General features: G+C 46.2%; 1 protein-coding gene and 2 long non-coding RNA genes across 4 annotated transcripts; 2 read left to right on the forward strand and 1 right to left on the reverse strand.

Annotated features, from left to right (window-relative positions):
* Positions 1-1,730: 1,730 nt before the first annotated feature.
* Positions 1,731-8,325, reverse strand: LOC125442113. Its single transcript, XR_007245942.1, has 3 exons — positions 7,780-8,325; positions 3,686-3,775; positions 1,731-3,412 (listed from the first exon to the last, which is right to left on the reverse strand). It is a non-coding gene; the product is annotated as an uncharacterized LOC125442113 (long non-coding RNA).
* LOC125442114 lies at positions 6,710-23,527 on the forward strand. Its single transcript, XR_007245943.1, has 2 exons — positions 6,710-6,743; positions 23,038-23,527. It is a non-coding gene; the product is annotated as an uncharacterized LOC125442114 (long non-coding RNA).
* ADRB3 (adrenoceptor beta 3) lies at positions 8,233-22,843 on the forward strand. Of its 2 annotated transcripts, none has more exons than XM_048513262.1 (3): positions 8,233-9,687; positions 15,837-15,902; positions 18,383-22,843. In XM_048513262.1, the coding sequence occupies exons 1-2, from the start codon at positions 8,381-8,383 to the stop codon at positions 15,868-15,870; spliced, it is 1,341 nt and encodes a 446-aa protein (XP_048369219.1). In that variant the 5' UTR covers positions 8,233-8,380; the 3' UTR covers positions 15,871-15,902; positions 18,383-22,843. The 2 variants fall into 2 exon arrangements, with proteins under 2 accessions (XP_048369219.1, XP_048369218.1); XM_048513261.1 differs by having other exon boundaries at positions 8,233-9,661.
* Positions 23,528-24,555: the final 1,028 nt, after the last annotated feature.

The raw sequence follows: 24,555 nt of genomic DNA on the forward strand, positions 1-24,555 counted from the left end.
GGGAAAAACTTCCTGACAGCAAAGGCTGTTTGATAGTGGAATGCACTACCTCCAAGTGTGGTGGAGTCTCCTCCTTTGGAGGTTTTTAAACAGAGGTTGGATGGCCATCTTTCAAACCTGCTTTGATTGTGAGTTCCTGCATTGAGGGGATTGGACTTGATGGACTTGATGGACCTTGGGGTCTCTTCCGACTCCATGATTCTATGATCTAGGGATGGTGGAAGTTGGACAGGGAGCTCAGTGGGGCTGTGATGCTACTGAGTACATCCTCTGACGCTGCCAATTCCTACCGATCTCTGTAGTCTGGCGAGCAGCAGTCATTCCAGGAGAATTCCAGGGCCCCCCTGGAGGTTGGGAACCCTGCTTCCATGTGCACACAAGTCTTGTTCTGAAAATATGCTGGCAAAAGGAATCGAAAAGAAGGAAAACTTCACACAGAGGTTATGTTATGGGCAGGAGTGGAGTTGTGTCCTTTGGGAGGGCTTAAGACAGGAAGCCTGTATGGGAACGGGCTCAAATATATGGAGGACAGGACATCCAAAAGGCAGAGATTTGTTGAGAGTGAAGTCTGTTTGAGAGTAAAGGATGCCTGAGAACAGAGCCGAAGGGTCTGTTTTAGAAATGGTATGCCAGGGATTCTGCTAGTGGAAAAAGGAGATTAGATACTGTGGAAAGGAATGTGAACCCATTGTCGGGAGAGAAAAAAGTCCTGTTTATTGTGTGTGTATAATGAGGCAGAGCAGTGGAAGAAGTTAGAAAATAGTATTTGGCGGAATGCTCCATAAAGCAAACAGACCTGATTCACACAGAAGTCACTCGATATCACTTCATCTATTTCTGGTCCACCTTGTTATCAAAACTCAGAGGAAAATCCGAGGTTTGTTTTTCACAATCGTTCTTTGCTATATAGAGTCTGGACTGTGGAGAGAACTTTCTTTTCTTGACCTCATGATTGCAGAGTTTTGAAAATGAGTGGATGAACGGGTTGCCAACCTCCACTTGTGGCCTGGGGATTTTCCAGAATTCTAGCTATCTCCAGACTATAGAGATCAGCTCCTCTGGGGGAAAATGATAGGTTTGGAGTGCAGTTTCTATGCCATGAGGTTTCTCACTCTCCAAACCCACTTTCCCTCAAATCTTAAAGAATTTCCCAACCCAGATGAATGTGTGGCAGAGGGAACCTGTGATTCAGAGCTAGTGTGGAGAGGAGGTAACCGAGGCCCCTTCCACACATGCAGAATAATACACTTTCAATCCATTTTCACAATTGTTTGCAAGTGGATTTTAATATTCTGCACAGCTGCAAAGAGCATTGAAAGCAGATTGAAAATGCATTATTCTGCATGTGTGGAAGGGGCCTGAGAGCAAACAAAGCACAGGAAGGGAAAAGCATAAAGCTGCCCCACCCACTCACCCCCAGCCAACCTCTACTTCTGATTTCAGCCTCTTGTGGCTTTATTATGTTGCAAAACCAAAACTATCCAAAAGCAGGTTTTGTGAAGCTGCCCGTCGCAAGTCAATTGGCCACAGATCACATGACTGTGACATCACTGTTGGTAGAATCACGTGATTGCCATGTGGTATTGCAGTGATGCCGCCTTTTCTTCATGGCACATTTTTGATTTCTGGAAAATGTCCTGTTATTTCCCACATTCTTGCCTCTGCCTCTATTCTCTTTGATAATCCTTAGGCAAGGCCGGTTTCGTCAGCTGATTAATGCTATGGGAAAATATGCACCACATTCTTTGTTTATTCATATTTATAAACAGAGATATTTTGGGCACTTAAATATTGTGAAGGCTGCGATCCTATGCACACTTACTTGACATTCTTGTACAAACTTTTGCACACACAGAATAGAAACTCATGCAACAATGTGTGGGGTGATCTCCACTGATTTCTACTTCATGCAACAGCCCCCATACTGTATCCCATGCTTTGTGGGAAAGAGGCTGCAGGAACCAAAGGAAACTGGCAAAACATATTTTGTGAGTTGTTCTCGGCTCATGGTTCTCTGGACCTTCTGGTTCTCTAGATCCCAAATTATTAAACTCGTGTTACTTTTAGTGATGCCAGCCTCCTGGTGGGGCTGGAAATATCCCAGAATTATAACTAATCTCCAGACTGGAGAGATCAATTTCCCTGGAGATAATGGCTGGGAGGCAATGGATTTTACTCCAGACCTCCCAGAATCCAACATTAGATCAAGAATACTTCCTGCAGCTTGGGTTTCACGAGCATGCTAGAGCAGCCAGTGACCTGGTGATTGATAAGGAGAGTCACATGCTTTTAGGAAATAAGGTATGAGTTCAGGTTGCCAATCTCCAGGTGGTGGCTGGAGATCTCCTAGAATTACGACCGTTCTCCCGACTACACAGATTAGTTTCCCTGGTGAAAATGACAGCTTGGGGGGTAGGGGGGCATATTTGTGCTGACACTGTCCGCTGTCAAGAGAATGTGTTCAGTAGCATGAAAACTCTTGATATTTCAAAGCTCTTTTAAAATAGAATATTGCCAAGGGTTGTTTTTTTTTTGTGGAATAATTTTTTTAAAAAGGATTAAAACCAATTAAAACATTTTAGATGCAAAAGAATTAAAGCTACATAAAATAAAACAGATCCGTGAAATATCATTCATGAATGCTAATAGATTAAGAGCAGTGCAAACCTCGGGCTGCCAACAGTCTGAAGAAAAATGGGAAGGTATTTAGTAGATTGGGAAGAAAGGCAGCATGGTATAGCCTGCAGGGTTGGTACTTGGATGGCAGACCACCAAGGAAGCCTCTACAGAGGAAGTCAGTGGCACTGGCAAACCACCTCTGCTTCTCACTTGCCTTGAAAGTTTCTTGCTGGGGTCATCATAAGTCATCTGCAACTTGAAGGTACAAACGTACGTATTGTTAGGTGACATTACTTAACTTTATGCCATGAAAATGCATTTCTTGCCCATTTGCACATATTAAGGCTAAATTAAAGGAGCAACACATTCTTTCTCCAAGTCGTTGACAGTCCTATGTAAACCATATGCAGTGTAAGCAATACACACCATAACTGTCTGGGGAAGGCATCTGCCGTGAAAGCTGAAATATCCCCCCGCCAGAAATATCCTTTATTATTTTGACACCTAATTCGGTGTTGCAATTCCTTTACAAGCTGCACAGCAGATGTGTTCTGAAGTCCCTGTCAGTGCTATCCAAGGCAGAGTCACACAGTGCTAAGTCCATCTAAGTCAATGGGTTTAGAAGGATGTAAATCAGGATTGCACGGTTTGTTCCCGTCTTCAGAATTGAGACTCTCTAGAAGGACTCTCCCCTTTGGCTTTTCACCACCTGGTCTTTTCCGCCAACACTTGAGGCCAGCAGCCCAACCTAGTGATAGTGATTCCTACAGCTGTGTCCCTCCGGCACAAGGGCCTGTATGGAAACAAACATCTATTAAAAGCTATATAGAGATTTTGAAAAATAAAGAATGCACCCTGCTTTGTAGCCAGAGCAGAAGGAATGCTTGATTGAGGGCTTCAGTTCGGTCCCCAGAGTTCTCCTAAATACTTGTACGTGGTCAAATGTCTCAGTTTCCACACAATTTGCTGTCAGAACTTGTAGTTCATTTTGATGACTGATGGCGTGACCAGTGGGCAGCAGTAATAAACAAGTATCTGGGTCAGAAGAACCAAAGCGATTGCTTACCTTGTCTAAAAGAAATCATGTCTTGCAGAATAGACCTCTGTAAGAACATAACTCTCTGGAAGCTTGGAAGACCTTGTCAAACCTCTTGCTCTGCAATAAAAGCCAAATACTTTTTATTAGGACCAACCAGACTAGTACAAAGTATTGTACGTAGGGTTGCCAACTCTGGCTTGGGACATTCTTGGAGATTTGGGGCACTGCTTGGGGAGGGTGGCATTAGGGGAGGGGCAAGAGTTTACTGGGATTATGATACCATAGAATCCACCCTCTGAAGGTGTCATTTTCTCCAGAGGTTAATCTCTGTAGTCTGGGCAGCAGTTGTAATTCCAGGGGATATCCAGACCCGTCTGGAAGCCGGCAGCCTGAACTGTGCCAGCTAATTCTAACCTCTTCATCCAGCCATTAAAAGGGAGTGTTGAGGAAAAAAAATGTTTCAGTGTCTGATCTTGAGGCATCATTTCTGCACATTGGCTGATTTGAATGATTTAGGTGGATTATTAAAAGGCACCTTTACCATCTGGGAAGGAGGAATGAAAATCCTACAACTATAAATTGGCTATGACTTGACAGCACTTTATGCTATAGATGCTTTTGGAGTGGCTGGTTTATTTCAGACACAAATGGCCATTCCCCCAGACACATTTGTGGTGGAAATTATTCAAACCAGATGTGACCCAGAAAGATCCACAATTAGGTTTACCTGCTTTTAAAAAAAGCTTAAAACAGCCACAGGTAACAGAGAGGACGTAGATCAGGGACACAGAGGTATGGGGTTGTAACCTGCCCACCCCCTTTCTCAGTACAAATTGCTTATTTGACAGTTGGTACCTGCTCCACTGGAAAGAGAAATATGCATCTTCTCCCACCCATTCCTTACATCTAGGAAACGGCCAGAGGAAAAGGTTAGCTGCCCCCGCCTCAGGATTGCAGCTTCATTGTGAACCCTTCCCCCCTTCCCCAAGCTGCTTTTAGCCTTTAAAAAATAACTGCTGGAGATCCAAATCAAAGCTCTGCAGGGTGAGATCTAGTTTGGTGTTTTGTTTATCATGAAAGATTTCTCAGCTGTTCTCAAGTTCGTGACACATGTTCCATCTAGATATCCAAGAGCGACTGGGTTTCATTTTTGTGTCTTCTTCCAGGAATGGAACGAGTCCCTCAGAATGAACATCTGCCTCTATTTTTGTCTCCTAATTTACACTATTCTGAGCTTCAAGAACAAAGCTGTTTTCTTGGGTTCGGTTTCAGAACTGGACGGGCTTTCTTGACGAGGTGTACTCATTAAACTGTAACAAGACCTGAAGAATAATTGGCAGCCATTTTACCCTGATGAACTTAGCCTTTCTCATTCTCAACCCTGTAGCACCAGAGACTTCTTGAGTCAAGTGTCAACTCCAGGATTGCGTGGGGTTCTCAAGCAAGTCCCCCCACCCCACACCGACACAAACAATTAAACTGCAAAGGGAAGGCATACAAGCTAAGAATTCTTTTCAATTTCCGCTTAATTTTTAAGGCTGGTTTCACACATGCAGAAGGATGAGCGTGGAATGAGGCAGCAAAAGCCAGAGATGGAAGAATGGACTTCAGACGACAAGTGTTGGATTCTAGCTTGGACCATTCCTTTCCATCAATGATGTCTTACAAATAGAGTCAAGCAGCCAGGAGAAGGAATCTACCTCCCTGTCATTATTTGTTGAGCTTTCTCGGTGCAGCAAGTTTTTACTCGGCCGGTGCTTTCGGCACATGCAGAATAATGCACTTTCAATCCACTTTGACAATTGTTTGCAAGTGGATTTTGCTATTCCACACAGTAAAATCCAGCTGCAAAGTGGATTGAAAGTGCATTATTCTGCAGGTGTGGAAGGGGCCGCAAAGGCATTCCAAAAGGTGATCCTTCATCTGAAGTGGTACAGAATAGGGATACAGGGGTGGACTAATATATAGGAGACTCAGATTCGAAACTCCAGGCTGCCACAAAAGCTGGCTGGGGAACCTGAGGCCAGTCAATGTATGGCTATTGTTGTGCGGAGATAATGGAGGAGGGAAAGCAATGTTATAAGGCACTCATAGAGAAAACCAAGGTCTAAATATATACCACCCCATCCTTCTTCTTGTGTAAACTAGGCCACAGGTGCCTTATGCAAAACAAGGGCATGTTGTAACAGAATGGTGGGCATTTATGCTGGACTTTGAGTCTTCTTGAATCACATTCTAAATCCTATATTTTTAAAGACTCTGCAAAAACGCTTCCTTCTCACTATCAGTGCCTGTTTTGGGGGGGGAATATGGGGGAGGGGGAATAGAAATATAAAGAAGAAGAGTTTGGATTTATTGTTGGGATTTTGCAAGTGTCGGTCACAACTCAGTTATGAAAGGGTTAACCATTTGTATGTAAATAGGCATTGCTGAAGTCACTGTTTATGACCTGGTCTATTGATTAGCTACTGGTCAGTCAGATAGCCATTGCTTGCATGTTAGTGAGCACATACATCTGAAGTTATAAAGTTAACTCTGTTTCTTTGTTTGAGCAGACACGACCCCAGAGAGGAGACACAAGGTAGACGACATCATGTGAGACAGCAGATAGGTAGCAAGATGTAAACAACATACAGTGATGTAGATGTGTAACAGGAAAGAAAGGATTTCTTATTTTATCTTTATGTAAACCTTTATAGTTAGTAAACTCATTTTCAAAAAAGCAACTGAGCATCTGTCTCTTCTGTTCTACTCTGATATATATATATATCCTGTAAGGAGACTCAAGGGGACTTACAAATGTCTTTCCCCTTCCTGTCCCCACAACGAACACCTTGTGAGGTAGATGAAGAGAAGAAGAGTTGGATTTATATCCCCCCTTTCTCTCCTATAAGGAGACTCAAAGGGGCTTACAAACACCTTTCCTTCCTCACAACAAGCACCATGTGACGTGGGTGGGGCTGAGAGAGCTCCAAAGAACTGTGACTAGCCCAAGGTCACCCAGCAGGAATGAAGGAGTGGGGAAACAACTTTGGTTCATCAGATAAGAGTCCACTACTCGTGGATGAGTAGGGAATCAAACCCAGTTCTCCAGATTAGAGTCTAATGTATTCTACTGTTGAACAGCCCTTACTGTCAGGAAGTTCTTCCTAAGGTTTAGGTGGGATCTCTTTTCCTGTACCTTCAATCCATTACTCCTTGTCCTAGTCTCTGGAGCAGCAGACAACAAGTTTGCTCCCTCTTCAACATGACATCCCTTCAAATATTTAAACACTAGCAGCAAAGCCCATTTGGGGGGAGATGCAGTGGGCCCTAGCAAAGGGTCGAAGAGGACGCATCTCCCCCTGCAATGGGCTTTAGGGGGGCTGCAGCAGATCCTACCCTCCTTTTCTCACAGCACGACACTTACCTGGTTCTAGGTCAGGGGTAGGGAACCTGCGGCTCTCCAGATGTTCAGGAACTACAATTCCCATCAGCCCCTACCAGCATGGCCAATTGGCCATGCTGGTAGGGGCTGATGGGAATTGTAGTTCCTGAACATCTGGAGAGCCGCAGGTTCCCTACCCCTGTTCTAGGTCCATGGCTGGGGGGTCAGAGAGGTGTGGCTTGGGGTTAGTTGGAAGGGGGAGGGTTGGATAGGGGGAGGGTGGAGAGGAGTGACTGGAGATGGCATGAAGGTTGAAAGGGGAGGTAGATTGGGAGAGTGTGGGCTTCGGGTGGGGGCAGGTGGAAAGATGAGGGTTCAAATGGGGCAGGGTGGCAAGGTGAGGCACGGGGTGGGGGAGGAAAGAAAGAAAAGTAAAGGATAGGGGAGGGGAGGGTTGGCAGGTATGTATCATGGTGGGGGAGGAGGGTTGGAAGGTGTGGAAAGCAAGAGCCTCATAAACAGTTTGGAAGCAACAGGAGATCAAGTAACAAGGTCGCTGTAGTGGCAGGAGTGCTGTAAGGGGAGTATCACTGGTTTCGTTCAGCCTATGCCCTCACTCCACTACAAAATAACAATACTACTGGCCAACCTTACAGGGTTATTATGGGCGTCACAACTACATAACGTACACAATCCAGCCTGAACAGTCCCTACATGGCATTGAGAAAGCAAAGATCTTTGCAGAACAACTTACGTGCTCGGCCAGTTTCCTACTTTCCGAGGCGACGTCCAGGTCTCAGGGGGAAGCATTCTCCTTTGTTTCAGTGCCATTTCTGTCTCCACAGGGGGCTTTCACCTACTCGTGATTCTTACAACAACTTTGCAAAGTAGGCTTTCTCCAGACCCGTGGGAAGACTAGCCTTCTGTGGCAGAGGATTTGCAAGGCTGGGGAAAGGGGCGGCAGCGGCGCAAAGATGTAAGAGACCGCGGTCGCCGTGGAGGGTGTCCAGGGACTCCCTGCAGACACCTCCCTCTCCAGTCCCGTCTGATAGAAAGGAGGGGATCCACGGGGGTGACGCCCCCCCCCCTCCGTCCGGCTCGGGCTCCCTGCGCCTTTAAGGGCTCCTCCTCTCCGCGGTGCCCACCGAAGGGGAGGGCAGCGGTCCCTGGCGCCGCGTCGCCCGCCTTTCCAGCAGCATGGGACGGCGGAAGCAGCCAGAAGCATCCGGGCGTCCGCCGCACCTGGATCCCGCGCCGTCTGCGCCTGCCTTTCGGGGAGCCGCGGGCGCTCGGGACTGAAGCCGTCGAGGGGCCACCGCGTGGAAGTCCGTGGCCTCCCCTCCGGCCGGGCTGCGATGGCGCCTCCTTGGCCGCCAAATGGGACCTTATGGGGGGCTCCGGCGGCGTGGGGCGAGGGCAGTAACGGCTCGGGGGCGCCCGGCGGCGGGGCCAGCGCGCAGTGGGCCCTGGGGGCGGCGTTCAGCCTGGCCGTGCTGGCGACGGCGGGGGGCAACCTGCTGGTGATCGTGGCCATCGCCAAGACGCCGCGCCTGCAAACCATGACCAACGTCTTCGTCACGTCGCTGGCTTGCGCCGACCTGGTCATGGGCTTGTTGGTGGTGCCCCCAGGCGCCGCGCTGGTGATGAGCGGCCGCTGGCCCTACGGCACCATCGTGTGCGAGCTGTGGACCTCCCTGGACGTGCTGTGCGTGACGGCCAGCATCGAGACCTTGTGCGCCATCGCCGTCGACCGCTACTTGGCCATCACGGCCCCTCTGCAGTACGAGGCGCTGGTCACCAAGGGACGGGCCCGAAGCGTGGTGTGCCTGGTGTGGGCCATCTCCGCCTTCATCTCCTTCCTGCCCATCATGAACCACTGGTGGCGGGACGGGGCCGACGAGGAGGCCCTGCGCTGTTACGAGGACCCCAGCTGCTGCGACTTCGTCACCAACATGCCCTACGCCATCCTGTCCTCCATCATCTCCTTCTACGTGCCCCTGGTGGTCATGATCTTCGTCTACGCGCGGGTCTTCGCCGTGGCCACCAGGCAGCTCCGGCTCATCGAGAAGGACAAGGGCAGGTTCATCCCGGACTCTGCCAAGGGCTCTCGACGGAGAAGGCCCTCTCGGCTGCTGTTGGCCATCAAGGAGCACAAAGCCCTCAAGACCCTGGGCATCATCATGGGCATCTTCACCCTCTGCTGGCTGCCCTTCTTCGTGGCCAACATCATCAAGGTCTTTGCCAGGCCTCTCGTCCCGGACCAGCTCTTCCTCTTCTTCAACTGGCTCGGGTACGTCAACTCAGCCTTCAACCCCATCATCTACTGCCGCAGCCCCGACTTCAGGGCTGCCTTCAAAAAACTCCTCTGTTGCCTTCACAGCGCAGATCGACGCCTCCACACTGTCTCCAAGGACCTGCACAGCTGTCCCTGCGCCTTCAGCCCCCGGGTCCTGTTGGAGAAGGAGAGCAAGCCCACGACAGGGGCTGGGGAGGAGGAAGAAGAGGATGGGGGTTCCAGCAGCAACAGCAGCCGCTCCAGCAGTAGGACTGCAGAAACCAATCTTTTGTGTATGCTCAGCAATGGGCACCACTGCCCACAGCGGCCTCTCGGGGAAGCCCAACTGCAAGGCACCCAGGTCACCTTGTGCTCACAGCTGGAAGAGTAGGTGCTTTGCTGGAGCAGAGTTGGCTAATGGGGTGGACCAGGATTAGAGGGGGTTTCCATCATCAGATAAGCTCAGATCAGTTTTTCTGGTGATGGGAAAGGGAAGAGGTGCTTTATTTATGTATTTATTATCTTCATTTAAGTCCGATCTTTCTCCCCTATGGGGAGCCACAGCAGTTGGCATCAGTCTCCTCTCCTCCATTTTATTCTGACAACAACCCTGTGAGGTAGGTTAGCCTGAGGGGGAGTGACTGTGTGGTGTAGCGGTTAAGAGGAGGTGGACTCTGATCTGGAGAACAGGGTTTGATTCCCACCCTTACATTCCTGCTGGGTGACCTTGGGCTAGTCACGGTTCGTTCCAAACTCTCTCAGTCCCACCTACCTCACAAGTTGTCTGTTATGGGGAAATGAAGGGAAATGAGTTTCTCAGCCATCGTGAGACTCCTTACAGGAGAGAAAGGTGGTGTGTAAATACAAATTGTTTTTCTACTACTGGTCCAAAGTCACCCAGCGAGCTTCTGTGGAAGAGCTTCTGTCACATGTTGATTTCTGAAAATAGTTTCCAAAAGTTTCACTCTCTTTGTGCTCCCAGCTCATGGATCTTACCTACCTTTCTTGTTATTGATAGAAATGTTGCCACTAGATCAGGGGTAGGGAACCTGCGGCTCTCCAGATGTTCAGGAACTACAATTCCCATCAGCCCCTACCAGCATGGCCAATTGGCCATGCTGACAGAGGCTGATGGGAATTGTAGCTCCTGAACATCTGGAGAGCCGCAGGTTCCCTACCCCTGCACTAGATCTTTTGGAAAGGGAATGGATGGCCCACAGGTCTTTTGGAAAGGGAAAGGATGGAGAATGGCAGGTGAAGCCCAAATTGGCCATTGATCTTGCTTCACTGGCTGCTAGCACAGAACCTCTGTATCTTCGAGAGCGTATGATCCTCTTGCATATGATTGGTATGTTAGTGATAGGAGCTATACAGAAAAGAGAACTGGACCCTGCCTAGAGAGAGTTCAGTCTGTATAAAACAGACAAGATTGGGGCGAAGAGCTGGGGAAATAGCAGACATTATGTAGGATCATAGAGTTGGAAGAGACCCCAAGGGCCATCAAGTCCAACCCTCTGCAGTGCAGGAAAACATAATCAAAGCACTTCTGACAGATGGCCATTCAGTCTTTGTTTAAAAACCTCCACACTACACACTTTGTTTAAAAGACTCCACCACACTCCGAGGTAGTGATTTCCACCCTGTCGAACAGCCCTTACTGTCAGGAAGTTTTTCCTGATGTTTAGGTGGAATCTCTTTTCCTGTACCTTGAGCCCATTACTCCTGGTCCCAATCTCTGGAGCAGCAGAAAACAAGCTTGCTCCCTCACCAGCATGGCATCCCTTCAAATATCTAAACATGGCTATCATGTCACCTCTTAACCCTCTCTTCACCAAACTAAACATACCCAGCTTCCTCGTATGGCATAGATTCCAGATTTTTTACCATTTTGGTTGCCCTCCTTTGGACTCATTCAGCAGGAGGAACCAAAGCTGGAGCTGGAGCAGGTAAACTGAGCTCAGGTTAATTTACATGATTTCGTTTAGCTTTTATCTTGATTATTGATTCTTCCAACAGTTTAGCTTCTTTTTGTGACCCCCAGTTCCTGGACTCCTTTGAAAAAATTAAAAGCATCTACAAACTGGGATACAAAAGAAAAATGCTAATGGGGCAAAATTGGGAGAGGAAAAAAGGCAAAATTGAGAGCACGGTGATGTAGAATACACAAATGTGTAATAAATCTCCAATATAAATGTTTAACAAAATAAGTAAAGTAAAGTAGCAAATGAGCATTTGGAGTAGCTAAGTGGTGCTGGGCGACTCTGTTCGTAAAGTTTTCCCCATGTGCCACTGGAAATGGCTCGTGGGGAAATATACATTGGGGAGGACAGAGGGAGAAATATGGAATCTAGTTCTTGAAACATTCTGAAGAAACTCAGCATTCTGACAGTTCAAACAGAAGTACATCAGGGAAGAGGGAGGGTTCTGCCTCTTGAACTCTCTTACGTGAACCCGGTCTCAACCCACAAAATTTCACAGATTGTGCTCAGCTTTGCGTGTTAGAGGGCATGAACTCTGAAGTTTGCTCAGGTGTTTGCTGATTTAGATGTTGCTATCAAATAATTTGCCTTGCCGCCTTCCCTTTTCAGAAGAAGAAGGTCCAGACACTTGTGTCTTACGACATCCTACGGTATCTGAAGTAGAGAAGAGGCAGTTGCTCATTCCCTCCTGCAGTTGAGGAAAGGAATCTATTGCCGCTGCCAATTCTGGCGCTTAATCTCTCTCCCTGTCGGAATAGTGTGTGAAATGAGCTTGTGCGCCACAAAGGCAGTGTCTTTGGCTGCTTCCAGCAGGAACAAATCTACCTGCAAAAGCGGCCAGTAACAAATTACAGGGGAAATTTTGCCCATTCCTACTGAGTTTCTAAAAAAAAAGGATGTCTGACTTTCTTTTAGCACCCATGGGGATGTTGATATGGGAATGGCCGGTGAAAAGGAATCAAATGTGTGTGGTCGTCTCTAATATTTATGGAGCAGTTTAAGCCCAAATTCATAGAAGCTTCACGTGAGAAAATACCTGTGTGCGTAATCTAAAATACTTTTGTAAAACATCAGATTGCAGCTATTGGGTGGAGGGGTGGTATAGGTAGAGTACCTGTGATTTCTTCCCCAGCAAGTATTAAGAAATAGTGTACATTGTAAATGGCATGGGAATGGGCTTGATTGTCTGGGCTGGACCTTGGTAGACCTCTGGGTCCTGGCAAGTTGGAACCAGTACTGTCTCCTTTGCTTGTACCCTACTGATAGATCATCCCTTGAAAGATGGCTGTGAGAAACAAGGGGGCTCATAGTCAGCCATAAGCATCAGGGAGCACATCTGGGGCAGTCTGTAGCTCCTAAAATAGGACAAACTGCCTCACTAAGTTCATGATATAAAATATGGGACTATCACTGATTTATGCCCCCCTTCCCTTCCGATGGCATTTGGCTGGATGATCATTTGCTATGCTATCTAATTTTTATCCTGAAGTCCCGGTGGCACTGTAAACAGTCACAAACACACATTTTAGAAGCAACGGTGTTAATGTTTAAGATGCCATCGGACTTCTGTTTAATGTTTTCATATCAAATGAATATGACCATTCCTCTGGATCATTCGTTCTTCCTTTCCTCTAAGGAGCCCAAGGCGAATCTAAGGATCTCACATGTCTGGCAGTGTGCCCTGTTGACAACCCTGTGTCCATGATCAGAAAACCGTGATTCAGCCTTTGCCCAAGGAACCTTCCCTCCCAAGAGCTTACGCAGAAGCACCCTGTGTTTCTTCTAGTTTCTGCCAGCACTGTCATGCCTTCTAGCAGCAGTCAAAACATACAAGAGGCTTTGTTGCAGAAATGGGGTGAAAGCCATCTGATTCCCACAAGGCCTCCAAGTCAGTTCAGTTTTATAGTGCTAGTTCATATTTTATGTACATGTGATCCTGGTTTCCTCTTTGTCCAAGGAGGCATAGGTCACAAACACGGTGTTTCTACATCTTCGCCTAATAGACTACTAGCACCCAATCTTTCTTGCCCCGACCTAGCCACAGTGATCCATACAGTGGTTACCTCTAGGCTAGACTCTGTAACTTGCTGTAAGCATGGCTACCCTTGAGACTGCCCTAGAAACGCCAGCTGGTCCAAAATGCAGCTGCACAGATCCTTACCGGGACACCGTGATGAGCAGTTACTAAACTTGTGCTCTGTCAACTGCATTGGCTCCTGGTGGACTACCTTATCAGGTTCAAAGTTTGGTACTAACCTGCAGAGTCCTAAACAGTCTGGAACCTTTGTATCTGTTGGACCACCTGTCCCAATATACCCCCCCTCCAAAAAAAAGAGCAATTAACTCTGCAAATAACAACTTACTGGTGGTTCTGGCCTGAAAAATGTCTGTCCTCAACCAGGACCAGAGCCTTTGACCTGGTAGAACACTGGTCATTTCCTCACTTACCTGCTGCTGCACGCTACTCTCCCCAAGTAGCGTGGGATCCCCCGGCACTCCCCACTACTGGGGCGGCGACAACGCAGCCGCCCCGACGCTGCCGCTGTCGCTCCCCCTCAGCGTGAGTCATTCCTGGCGCTCCTCGAAACGGCGCCTTTTGATGACCCCACGCAGAGCGCGGGGTCGTGTGGAAGCCCGGGAGCATGACAGAAATGGTGCGCGCTGGGAGTTGCGCGCAGCAACCTTTAGTCGAGGTAAGTGGGGAAACGCCCGCTGTCTCACGTGAAACCCTGTGGGACTTGTTGCAGTTTCACAGGGTCTGCAAGATGGAGCTGGTTCACCAGGACTAAGATTGAGGGCTACCACAATATCCAACTTGGCTGACCTCCCTTCCCCTTTCTCTTCCCTTCTGTCTTTCTTGGTTATTGTTTAGGGATGTTATACCTCTTCATCAATTCATTTCTTCCCTCTGACTCTCTAGAATCCTTAATATTGAGGCACTGAGATACTTGTATTGAGATTGTGTGATTTTGATATTGTAATTTTTCTTATTGTTGTGAGTCACCCTGAGCCCGTCCTCGGGGGAACGGTGGCCTGTGAATCTAACAAATAAATTAATTAATCTAAGACTGTTGACTTCAGTGGATTTTGTTCAGGATTGCCCTGTAAGTCTGTCAGATGCAACAAATTCTCATTTTTCTGTAAATCTTGTCCTGTCTTTCTTTCTCTTCCTTTCCCATCTCTTAGCAGGGAGGAGATCATTTCTATATTGTGTGTACCAGGCAGCCATGAGGGACAGTGCTACACCACAAATTGAACCACACAATGAGTAGAAATTGTAGAAAACAAAACAGCTCTAATCTGAGTTTGGTGCTACTTGACAAACTCTGGTTAGTTGAATCTGCATCCAAATGCCGCAACCAAGCAGGGTTTAGTCAAACCATTGTTGTTTGTGAAGTTCACTTGAATTTAATTCCAGCTTTTCCTCTTCTTTGCCCCATAATTATCTTAGCACTTTTTCCTGTGATGTGCATTTTTACCACCTGGAGGTAGCTATCGAGGGTTTTCATTTAGAACTTTTATTTATTTAATACATTTTAAATCCCCCCCTTTCCTCTGAGGAGCTTAAAATTGGCATACATTGTTCTATCCATTACATTTTATTTTCACAACAACCCTGGGAGGTAGGTCAGGCTGTGTATAACCGCCCCAAGGTCTCCCAATAGGCTTCATATCAGAGTGGGGGCTGGAATCTGAGCCTCCCAGATCCTTGCCCAACACTCAGACCACTACGCAATGATGGCTGCCAATGAAGCACGTATATTTGCTCACCACCATCAAGTTTAATTGCTAGAAAAAGGAAGAGTTTTCAAACAGGACAATGAAATCAGCAAGAATTACTTCTGCTAAAAGGAAGGAGTAGCTGGAATTAAATTATGTCTGAGTGAAGGAGATGAACTGCATTGTACTGATTTAAGCATAAAGGACAGGCAGAGGATGGGATCTTGATCAGGGAGAAAGATTGAGTGTGATCAGCTGCATAAATGCTTATCTTGCATGTATCTCTCTCACAAGCTTTCGTATGGTATAATGATTAAGGGGTCTGGGAGACCCAGGTTAACATCTCTACTGTACTATGAAACTTAGGGGATAACTTTGGGCCAATCACTCTCTCTCAACCTAACCTATCTTGCAAGGTTGTTGTAAAGATACAATGGAGGAAGTATAAATAATTTACACTGCCTTCAACTCCTCGAGGAATGGATGGGGGGGAAAAGTACGAAATAACACAAATAGCATTCTCCATGTGAACAGTGACAGTTTCTAAGTATTGTTCTAGGAGGTCATTCCTCCTCCTCTGATAAATACCAGCGAGCAAATCCAGCAACTTGGTGCACACCCTTGCAAGGGTGATCTGAATTACTTCAGCTGGTCTGAATCACTTTAGAAGGCTCTTTGCTGGGAGGCGAGGGAATACAGCAATTAAACAGAAACTGAGAAAGAAAGAGGCATCTGCTCTGACCAGATGTAATTCAGTGGCTGTCAGAGTAACAGAAACAACTCCCACAAGGTCAGGGATGTCAGTGAAAACCTGACTGGTCTTTTCTTCTTTTAAAGATTTCCCGTCAAAGAAATAAGGGAAGGCCATTGAATCTGATGGGAGGAGTGAGCAAAGATAAGAATGTGAGTATCTTTTTGAAACTCTGATTGTGGTTGTGGAAGATATAAACCATCTGACGGACAAAACGGCAAGCCTTCATGCTGAGGAACCGACTGCTGACAAGGATTAGCTTGGGAATTTGTTTTTACTGCCCAATTTCAGCCATGGGGCACATGAAATAAAAAGAGAAAAAGTTCTCTCTGTGAGCATGCAGAATATATAGAATATCCTCATAGAGCAGCTATACATGCAGATTTAGTGGGGAGAGTTTGTGTTTGTTCACTTATGTAGTCCCTGCCCCAAGAAGACTACAGTCTGTAAATCTGTACAAGTTCAGCCTCTTGTCGTATTAGAAGCATAGCTATTTTTTATAATCCATTGTCTTTTGATCAGCCAAAGTGGTGTACCTTTCGAGAGCCAATCTGGTGTAGTGGTTAAGAGAGGCAGGATTTTGATCTGGAGAACTGGGTTTGATTCCCCACTTCTCCACATGAGCGATGGATTTGAATCTGGACAGCCCAGTCCGTTTCCCCTCTTTTCCATGTGAAGCCTGCTAGGTGACCATGGGCATTTCACAGTTCTCTCAGAACTCTCTCAGCCTCACCTTCCTCCCTAATGTGTGTGTTTAGAGCAGTGGTTCTCAACCTGGGGGTCGGGACCCCTTTGAGGGTCAAACGACCCTTTCACAGGGGTCGCCTAAGACTCTCTGCATCAGTGTTCTCCATCTGTAAAATGGATAAATGTTAGGGTTGGGGGTCACCACAACATGAGGAACTGTATTAAATGGTCGGGGCATTAGGAAGGTTGAGAACCACTGGTTTAGAGCTATTTAGAGGCCAATTTTCTCCCCAGTGGGGATCCAAAGCAACTAAACACCATTCTCCATTTCCCCACAACAAGAAGCATCACCCTGTGAGGTAGGTTACAATGAGAGACTTGACTGGCCTAAAATTGTGTGTGGGGGGGCGGGGGGAGAGGTGATTGTGAGCCTGTTGGTAGAGAAATGTGGAACATAAAAACCAACTTTTTTTCTTCTCTCTTACTGCCATAGAATCATATAGGACTTTGCTAGCCTTGCCTCAGGCCAGAGAATATCATGCCCATTTTCCAAACTGGAAGGCTGGGACTAAGAGCCTGTGGCTTTTCTTCCAGCTCCAGCTCTCTGCACTGTATGTGGTGGAGGCATCTGTAGGGCTGTCTGTCACTGAGCCTATGTGAAGAATTTGATCCCAAATGCTTATCTTGGTAATGTTGCTCGCTCTCCCAGGATCCAGATGCCATATATGGTGTTTGGAAGGAAGGAAAACACAGCCTTTGAAGGGCATGGCTCTGCTGAGACCAAGGACTCTTGGTTTGTCCTGTTTCCAACAGGGTATTCTATCAGTACATGTGAGTTTCCCAGCAAGGCTCACTGCAGCTTGCTGGGGCCATTCCAGGTAGAGAAAATGGTGCAGCAGGAGGTTTAAGCTCCGTCTCCCCCTGTGCTTCATTCCTAATGGACATCCAGTTCTGAGCACTGAATGCCCAGTGCACATCTGCTGGACAGCACAGGGCAAGGGAAACAACACAAGGATACTGTAACAGAGTTAAGCCTTCCAATACAATATTGGGAGCTCAATAGATGAGCTGCCAGGAGGGTTCCCCTGCCCTTTACAAAGCAAGCACTTCGGGCCCAGACTCAATTAGAACTCTGATGTGAAGGACAATGGATTAAGCCTTTGCCATTTTCTTGACTTGAAATGAAAAGCTAACCAATGCAGAATAGAGAGGGACAATTACATCCCTAGATCTAGACACTATACTCCTATTGATACAGTCCAGAATCGCATTGGCTTTCTTGGCTGCCACATCACACTGTCACCACTCTGGTGTTCGCTGCAATGAACACACAATGTATGAACGAGAGTGCACATTCCAAATATTTTGGAGGAGACGTGCCTTGGAGTACTGTTACTTGACGTCTGCTGGAGTACTGTTACTTGATGTCTGCTGGCACATAAGGGTTTTTATGAGTTAGGCCCAGGTTAGCCAGAACCCAAGTCAGGTTTTGGGGAATGGCTTCTAAAAAATAAAGAAGAGCCCATGATTCGACATCAGTGTTTGGAGATGCACGCCTGACGCCTCTCCTGTGTGCTTTTCAGGTAGCCCAGTGCTTTGACCAGCATTTGCTGAAGGGACGCATGAGTGGGTTCTTAGACTTATTTTGCTTTTCTTGGTGGCTTCTCTGGGATTATGATGTGGGAGAAAACTGTTTTCAACTACAAGAAAATCCACTTAGAAGTTTTGAAGAGCGAGTTATGCAATACATTTCCACACTCGCTTATTGATTTCTCTAGCTGTGTTTGTTTGCATTTCAATGAAAGGTAAATCTAGGCTGGTAGGTGGCTGGCTCGCTAAATGGCTTTGTTGGATTGAGGCCTGCTGGCTTTGATGGGAGCTGTCACTAAGAACTAAATGACTATTTCCACTTCAATGTACCTTCCTCTTTCTTCTTTCTTCACAGGGCTGCAACATCCATCTAAATCTTAGGAGGCTGCTCTGAAGCCTTCTGAATACTGACCTCCAATTTAACATCAGCGTTAACTATATTGAATCCAGGGAAGAAATGATTCCCCTGTTGTAGAGAGGGACTTAAAAGCTGGGATTGACTGTCCTTTGTCACAAAGTGCTCCATCTTTATAGATGGCACTTCCAAGTTGAAGAATTTTAAGAAGATTCTACTTTCCGTCTCACAGTCATCGGCGTTTATGTACCATTTATGTAAAACCAGCCGAGTGTTAGGCATTGTATGGGTTATAGGCATCATTCCGTTCCTTTAACCCTGTTTTTTTTCCTCCTGGGATCGACTGCCAGTTCTGAAGGGATGTTGAACTTGCACCTATGGAAGTATCTGCCCTTTGTCGGCATTTCACTGATAAAACTGTAGAATGATCGGACACTTGACAGAATGGACATGTACCATTTTTGATGCTGACTCAGGTATTTTGAAACGCACACTCTTTTGTTTGCTTTTGCATGACAGCCAAATGAAAACTAACTTCTAATGGACGAAGGAGGCTGTTCTCAAATGCTGCTGAACCAAGATACGCCCTTCAGTGACAAGGTGACTTTTTCACTGTCGTTTCATTTGGTAGTGTCTGTAAAGGGTCCAGTGAAGCAACGTTCCACGCGGAGCCTTTTTATCTCTGCAGAACTATGTTGAGTTCTTTATTGGAAAGAGTACGCAGCTTGCTGGGGATAAAGTGCAGACGACTGGGAAAGGCAATGGCGATCCACCCATAGTCTGCTTAGTAAACGCTGTGATATAATGTCACCCCATGAGTCAGTAATGACCTGGTGCTTGCACAAGGAAGCAGGATAAAGTTAGGATTCTAATGTAGTCTAACTATAGGATGGATGGAGATGCAAGAGGCAGGTCCTTCCTTCATGGTGCCGTGATGGAGGTGGAGAAGTGCGCAGAATGTAAAGATGTCAGCCAGAAGGAAGGAAGATTCCTTGAGTGGCAGCCTACACATCAAAGGGATATCATCAGAGCAGCAGAAAGGAAAGATGCTCAGGATTATGAACAGCCAAAAGTCTCTCTATAGTCTCGCTCTGAAATCTGAGGCTAAGAGACAAGAGCAAAGTCCTTCACTTCCAACAATGTGCCCAGAGAGTCTTTCTGTATTGCAAATTGATGCTTTAGCTATCTAGTCATCACTGTCAGAAAAAAGGGAAGTGCTGCGCTGTCATACGTTGGTTCATCATAAAGGGGCTGTTGTGTTTCTGCTCTGAATGGAATGCAGGCATGAGGGAAGGGCTAAAATACCGGGATAATTTCTGTACTCCTTTTCTGTTTCATGCAGGTGCTGTATCTGTAAAGAAAGTGGTTGCATGATCAGAGAGCAGATTTTTTTGACAATCATCGTATTTGAACTGGGTATATTGTGTTTAATGGGTTAAATTTAAGCTGAGATAGCTCTTATTCCTGAAGGGGAATTTTTATTTTGAGTCAGAACTGCTGAAAAGAGGGGTGGTTCACCAATACTGAACTCAGAACCGTACAACACAAGTTGAGAAGACACAATATTTCATTTAACTATTCAGTAACTGCCGCTTCTGAATCTGGCTTTCAGCCAAAGCATCTTACTAAGAGCTTTGCACATTATAATTGGCTTATGATTTACTCTTTTCAAAAGAAAAGCCCTTCTAATTCCCTGTTCAGCCTGAGGAATTCTGAGATAGGGCCTGATTTTTCTAACTGCATCTTACTCTTTCTTTTTACGCAGCTGTTTCTGGTAGCGTAACTATTTCCAGTTTAGAATCAAGTCCAGTAGCACCTTTGAAACCAACAAGATTTTGGGGGAGTGTCAAAGTTTCCATCAGCAGATACCTGTGTGCTTCCACCGTCCATTCTCCTGATTGGCTGGTTCACTGCTGAGTGGTGATTGGTTGGTAAGAGACTCCTGGAGGCAGAGTGTGGCTTTGATTGTCATGGGGCAAAATGTCACCAGATGCTAGTTTTCGTGTAACTATGTTTCCATGGTTGGGAAACTGCACCTCTTAGATTTCTGTCATGCAATTGCTGAAGCTAGAAAAAGAAAACAATATTGCAGCCCTGTCCTCAAAGAGGTTTTGTACTACAAGTCTTCTTGGGGACTGGATCACTTGCTCTTGATACCACAACTTCCCAGGTCTAGGGATAATCAGTGCTGTGTTTGCGTGACTTCAAGAGGGAGGGGGAGATACACCACAAATCCACTCACCCAGGCCTCTTCAACAAGAAGGCCATATTGAGTTGATCTCTTTGCCAATCGGATTTCCTCTTGATCAGTAGTGTGGTTGAATGCAGAGGAGGACAGAGGTGCTGTACTTCTAAACCGTCATGTAGATAGGATGTCTTGACATGTGCAACTTGTCATGCTGGCAAGTGAAAGACTGCGTGTTCTGCAAAATTCACTCCTCTGCAACCTGCTTGCAACCTGGCCTCCTTGGTAACTGGTCATCTTGTCCCGTGGATTACTATAGAAAAACAAAGCTAAGGGGTATCCTTTGTAACTTGAATATTCAAATTTGATCTTTCGAGATACTGAATCCCTTGGCTTTCAGCTCTGGGACAGGTAGAAACTTTTCCGTGTAATCCCTAAAACAGTTACTGAGAGAAGAGTAATTGCAGGAATTATCTACCTCAGAAGCCATGCTTTTGGCACTCAGCCAAGGCAGAGCTTAACTTTCAATTTTCCTTACCCTTTCAGTTTTCATATTTCATTTAAGGGAACATTTCATCAAGATGTAGGAATATCCTTTGGTGAACCTGGACGGCTTTCCTTCTCACAGCCAACTAGCCAGTGAACATTTATATCCAGATCACCAAAAGCTTCATCCTTAGAGACTCAGACAAAGCGAAGTTTTTGTCTAGTGACTCTAGCCAGTTGTCAACCTGACAAGGAAGCTGTCTCTCAGCTTTGCTGAAATGAATGGAAGAATGAGTGGGATGTGGTGCTGTTTATTCAGAATTAATTCTTCTATGTTCAATGGGCCTTACTCCTAGGTGAGTCAGTGTGCCTTGGACTGCACCTTAAGGGATCACCATAACCCTGGTGTTTTGCAGCAATGATTCAGCAGATCAAGCCAGCAATTAACACACCTCAAGCAGGTATAACATACAACACTTAGTTCAGGCCGTCAAGTCCTGTAAATGTCACATTGTATTTAATTAAGCTCTTGAATCTGACTCCTCTCCAGTTACACAATGCCTGAGACTGTTGCAGCCTGGTATCTGCAAGGTAACTGAAGAGAAGAATGCTTTTTGAGCATGTGCAGAGAATCCTTTCTCCCTTTACAGCAAGTCACCACGCTTCTAAGCACATAAGGTGGGGAGATCCTGTCTAGGTAAATAAAGGGAAAGCATCTCTCTTTAAATGGTCTGAGGCATGAAGGGATTTGATTCCCGTTCCATTTGTTCCCCGGCCCAGCCTTTTCCGGTGCTTGTGTGAGTCTTTTGCATGTGCCGCAGCAAGCAGGGAAATAAATTAAACACAGGCAGGGGAGCTAGTGCAGAATATTTAAAGGGACTGCTCCAGGTTGTGATCTGACAAACCTGAGCCTGGGAACTTTCCTTGCTGCAGATGGGAAAATTGGCTCCAGCAGTTGGGTATTTTGTCATCGCAGCCTTGGCTAAAGTCCGTCATCAGCTTCTCACATTTGAGTGCCTGTATCTTTTCTAATTGTGCAAAATGCTGGAATTTGTCCTGTTTTTTCTTTGATGTGTTTTGCCAGCATGGTGCATGGGTTAAGAGTGGTGCACTCTAACCTGGAGAACCAGGTTTGTTTCCCCACTTCTACACATGGAGCCTGCTGGGTGACCCTGGGCCAGTCAGCTCCACTTACCGTACCTCACAGTTTGTCTGTTGTGAGAAGGGAAGGCAATTGAAAGTTGCTTTGAGACTCCTTACAGTTGTGAAAAGCAGAATATAAATCCAACCTCCTCCTCCTCTACCACCTTCTTCCCTGCAATGCAGGGGCCCATCAGGTTGCATCTACCAACATTGAATGATTTGTCTGGCATCAGCTACACATTGGCAAAGCACCCAAATGGCTGTTCTTAGGACTTCATCAGTGACTGTTAGGGTTGCCAAGAGGCCCAGGGGAAAATGTCTTTCCCTTTATTAGAGGCTGACTGGGTAGAAAAGGGCAGCTGAAGCGTTTCATGGCACATACATTACATCACCTGGAAAATAGCAGCCAATTAAGCCTCTGTTAAAAGGACAGGACATTTTATCCCCAGGTCTGTTGGCAGCCATAGTGACTGAACCAATACAAGCTAGAACCTTTCATCTACATTCCTGATGGAATCAAATGAGGGAGAATGCAGAACTGTGATTGCACCAGTACCCCGAGAAGCCATCATGGGTCTCTCTCTCTCTCTCTCTCTCTCTCTGAATGTTATTGGAGGAGGAGGAGGAAGAAGAACAGTTTGGATTTATACCCCACCTTTCTCTCCTGTAAGGAGACTCAAGGTGGCTTACAAGCTCCTTTCCCCACAACATAAACCTTGTGAGGTAGGTGGGGCTGAGAGAGTTCCGAAGAGCTGTGACTAGCCCAAGGTCACCCATCAGGAAAGTACCGGTAGGAGTGCGGAAACACATCTGGTTCACCAGATAAGCCTCTGCCACTCAGGTTCTCCAGATTAGAATCCACCTGCTCTTAACCACTACATCACACAGGAGGAGGAAGAGGAGGATTTTAACACACTGAGGCAGAGTAGATGCTCCTCTATGAGAAGTCATGTTTGGTGTTTACCTTGGCATGCAACTTGCAAGGCATATTCCAGCTTATGAGTGCTTCCTATAACTAGAAGGCAGGGCTTCTAATACTTTGAAGATAACATTTTTATCAAGGGCATCTTTTCAGGATTGCAACACATGTCCCAGAACAAGTGGTCCTGTCTGGAATTCTCTGATCCTCACCACTGAGATCCTCTCACCACCATCCTCGTAACTAAACTAAGTCTTGTCTTCTTGTTTCTGAGTCTATTGTATCAAGGCATTTGGAGATTGTAAATATATATATAGTGTTTTGGTTGTTGTCTTTTTTCCCCCTGTGATGTGAAAGACCCCCTTCAAAGAAGGCTTTAACTGTCAGTGATGTAAATAAAAATACCTAAGAGCACCTTGTGTCTTGAGAGATCCTTTCTCAGAAGTCCCAGAAAGACTTCTGTGTTTCAGATTTCACTGGGCACTCTGGAAGTGAGAAAAAGCACCCAGCATGAAGAAGGAAGAGCATCTAAGAAATGCTTCCTGGAGAAGAAGAGATGGGGCGTTTTAGAAGGGCTTTTGAGGTTATTGACTGAGATGTTTTGACCATGTGTGTCACCATTTCAGCCCTTCTGTTGGACCCAAAGCCAAACTGAAGATCATTGCAACTTGGACTATAGAGTTATACTTAAAAATAAGTCACATTAAAATCAGTGAGACTTACACTAAGCAAAGTTTATTTATTTCATTTATTACTTTCTCTCCAGTGGTGACCCAGAGCAGTGTATGTTGTCCACCCTTTCATTTTATCCTCACAATAACCCTTGAAGTATCCCAACATGATATCATTGGAGCCAGTGTGGTCTAATGGCGAAGGTGTTGGCTTAGGCCCTGGGAAAATCAAGTTCAAATATTCACTCAGGCCGTAGAAGCCTGCTGTTGTAGGGAAGGGAAGATTTACCTTCCCCTCCCAACAGACACCTTGAGAGACAGATGGGACAGAGAAAATTCTGAAAGAACTGTGACTGGCCCAAGGTCACTCAGCAGGCTTCGTGTGTAAAATCAGGGACTCAAACCCAGTTTATCATATTAGAGTCTGTCACTCTTAACTGCAGACCATGCAGGCTCCTGTAAACACAGTGTTTTAAAAATTCACTCTCAAATGTGTACGAGAAAGCAAACTCTGATTCAAATAAGGTGACACAAACACGGGGGGGACTGAAATGCCGTTCTAAACCCACCTTTGTGGATGCCTATCAGTTAATTGTAAACACCTGACCAGCACAGTTGGAACTGTACCTGTCTTTCACATAAGCATCCTACGAGCAGGAGCAAGACCTCACCTTCCTTTGCAGGCCTATCTCCTGCTGCCATCTGGTGGATACTAGTACTACTCCATGGAAGGCAGAAGTGATTGGCATACATTTGTCTTGCAAGAAGT

Source organism: Sphaerodactylus townsendi, linkage group LG12 (genome assembly GCF_021028975.2).
Source record: "Sphaerodactylus townsendi isolate TG3544 linkage group LG12, MPM_Stown_v2.3, whole genome shotgun sequence".
Classification (NCBI taxonomy): domain Eukaryota; kingdom Metazoa; phylum Chordata; class Lepidosauria; order Squamata; family Sphaerodactylidae; genus Sphaerodactylus; species Sphaerodactylus townsendi.

What these genes read in the sequence shown, in the direction of transcription:
- ADRB3 (XM_048513261.1), top strand. Translation starts at nt 8,381, where the DNA reads ATGGCGCCTCCTTGGCCGCCAAATGGGACCTTATGGGGGGCTCCGGCG. An exon ending in CCCAACTGCAAGGCACCCAG is followed by an intron (nt 9,662 to 15,836) that starts GTCACCTTGTGC and finishes CTTCTTTTAAAG; the next exon opens with ATTTCCCGTCAAAGAAATAA. An exon ending in GAGTGAGCAAAGATAAGAAT is followed by an intron (nt 15,903 to 18,382) that starts GTGAGTATCTTT and finishes CTTTCTTCACAG; the next exon opens with GGCTGCAACATCCATCTAAA.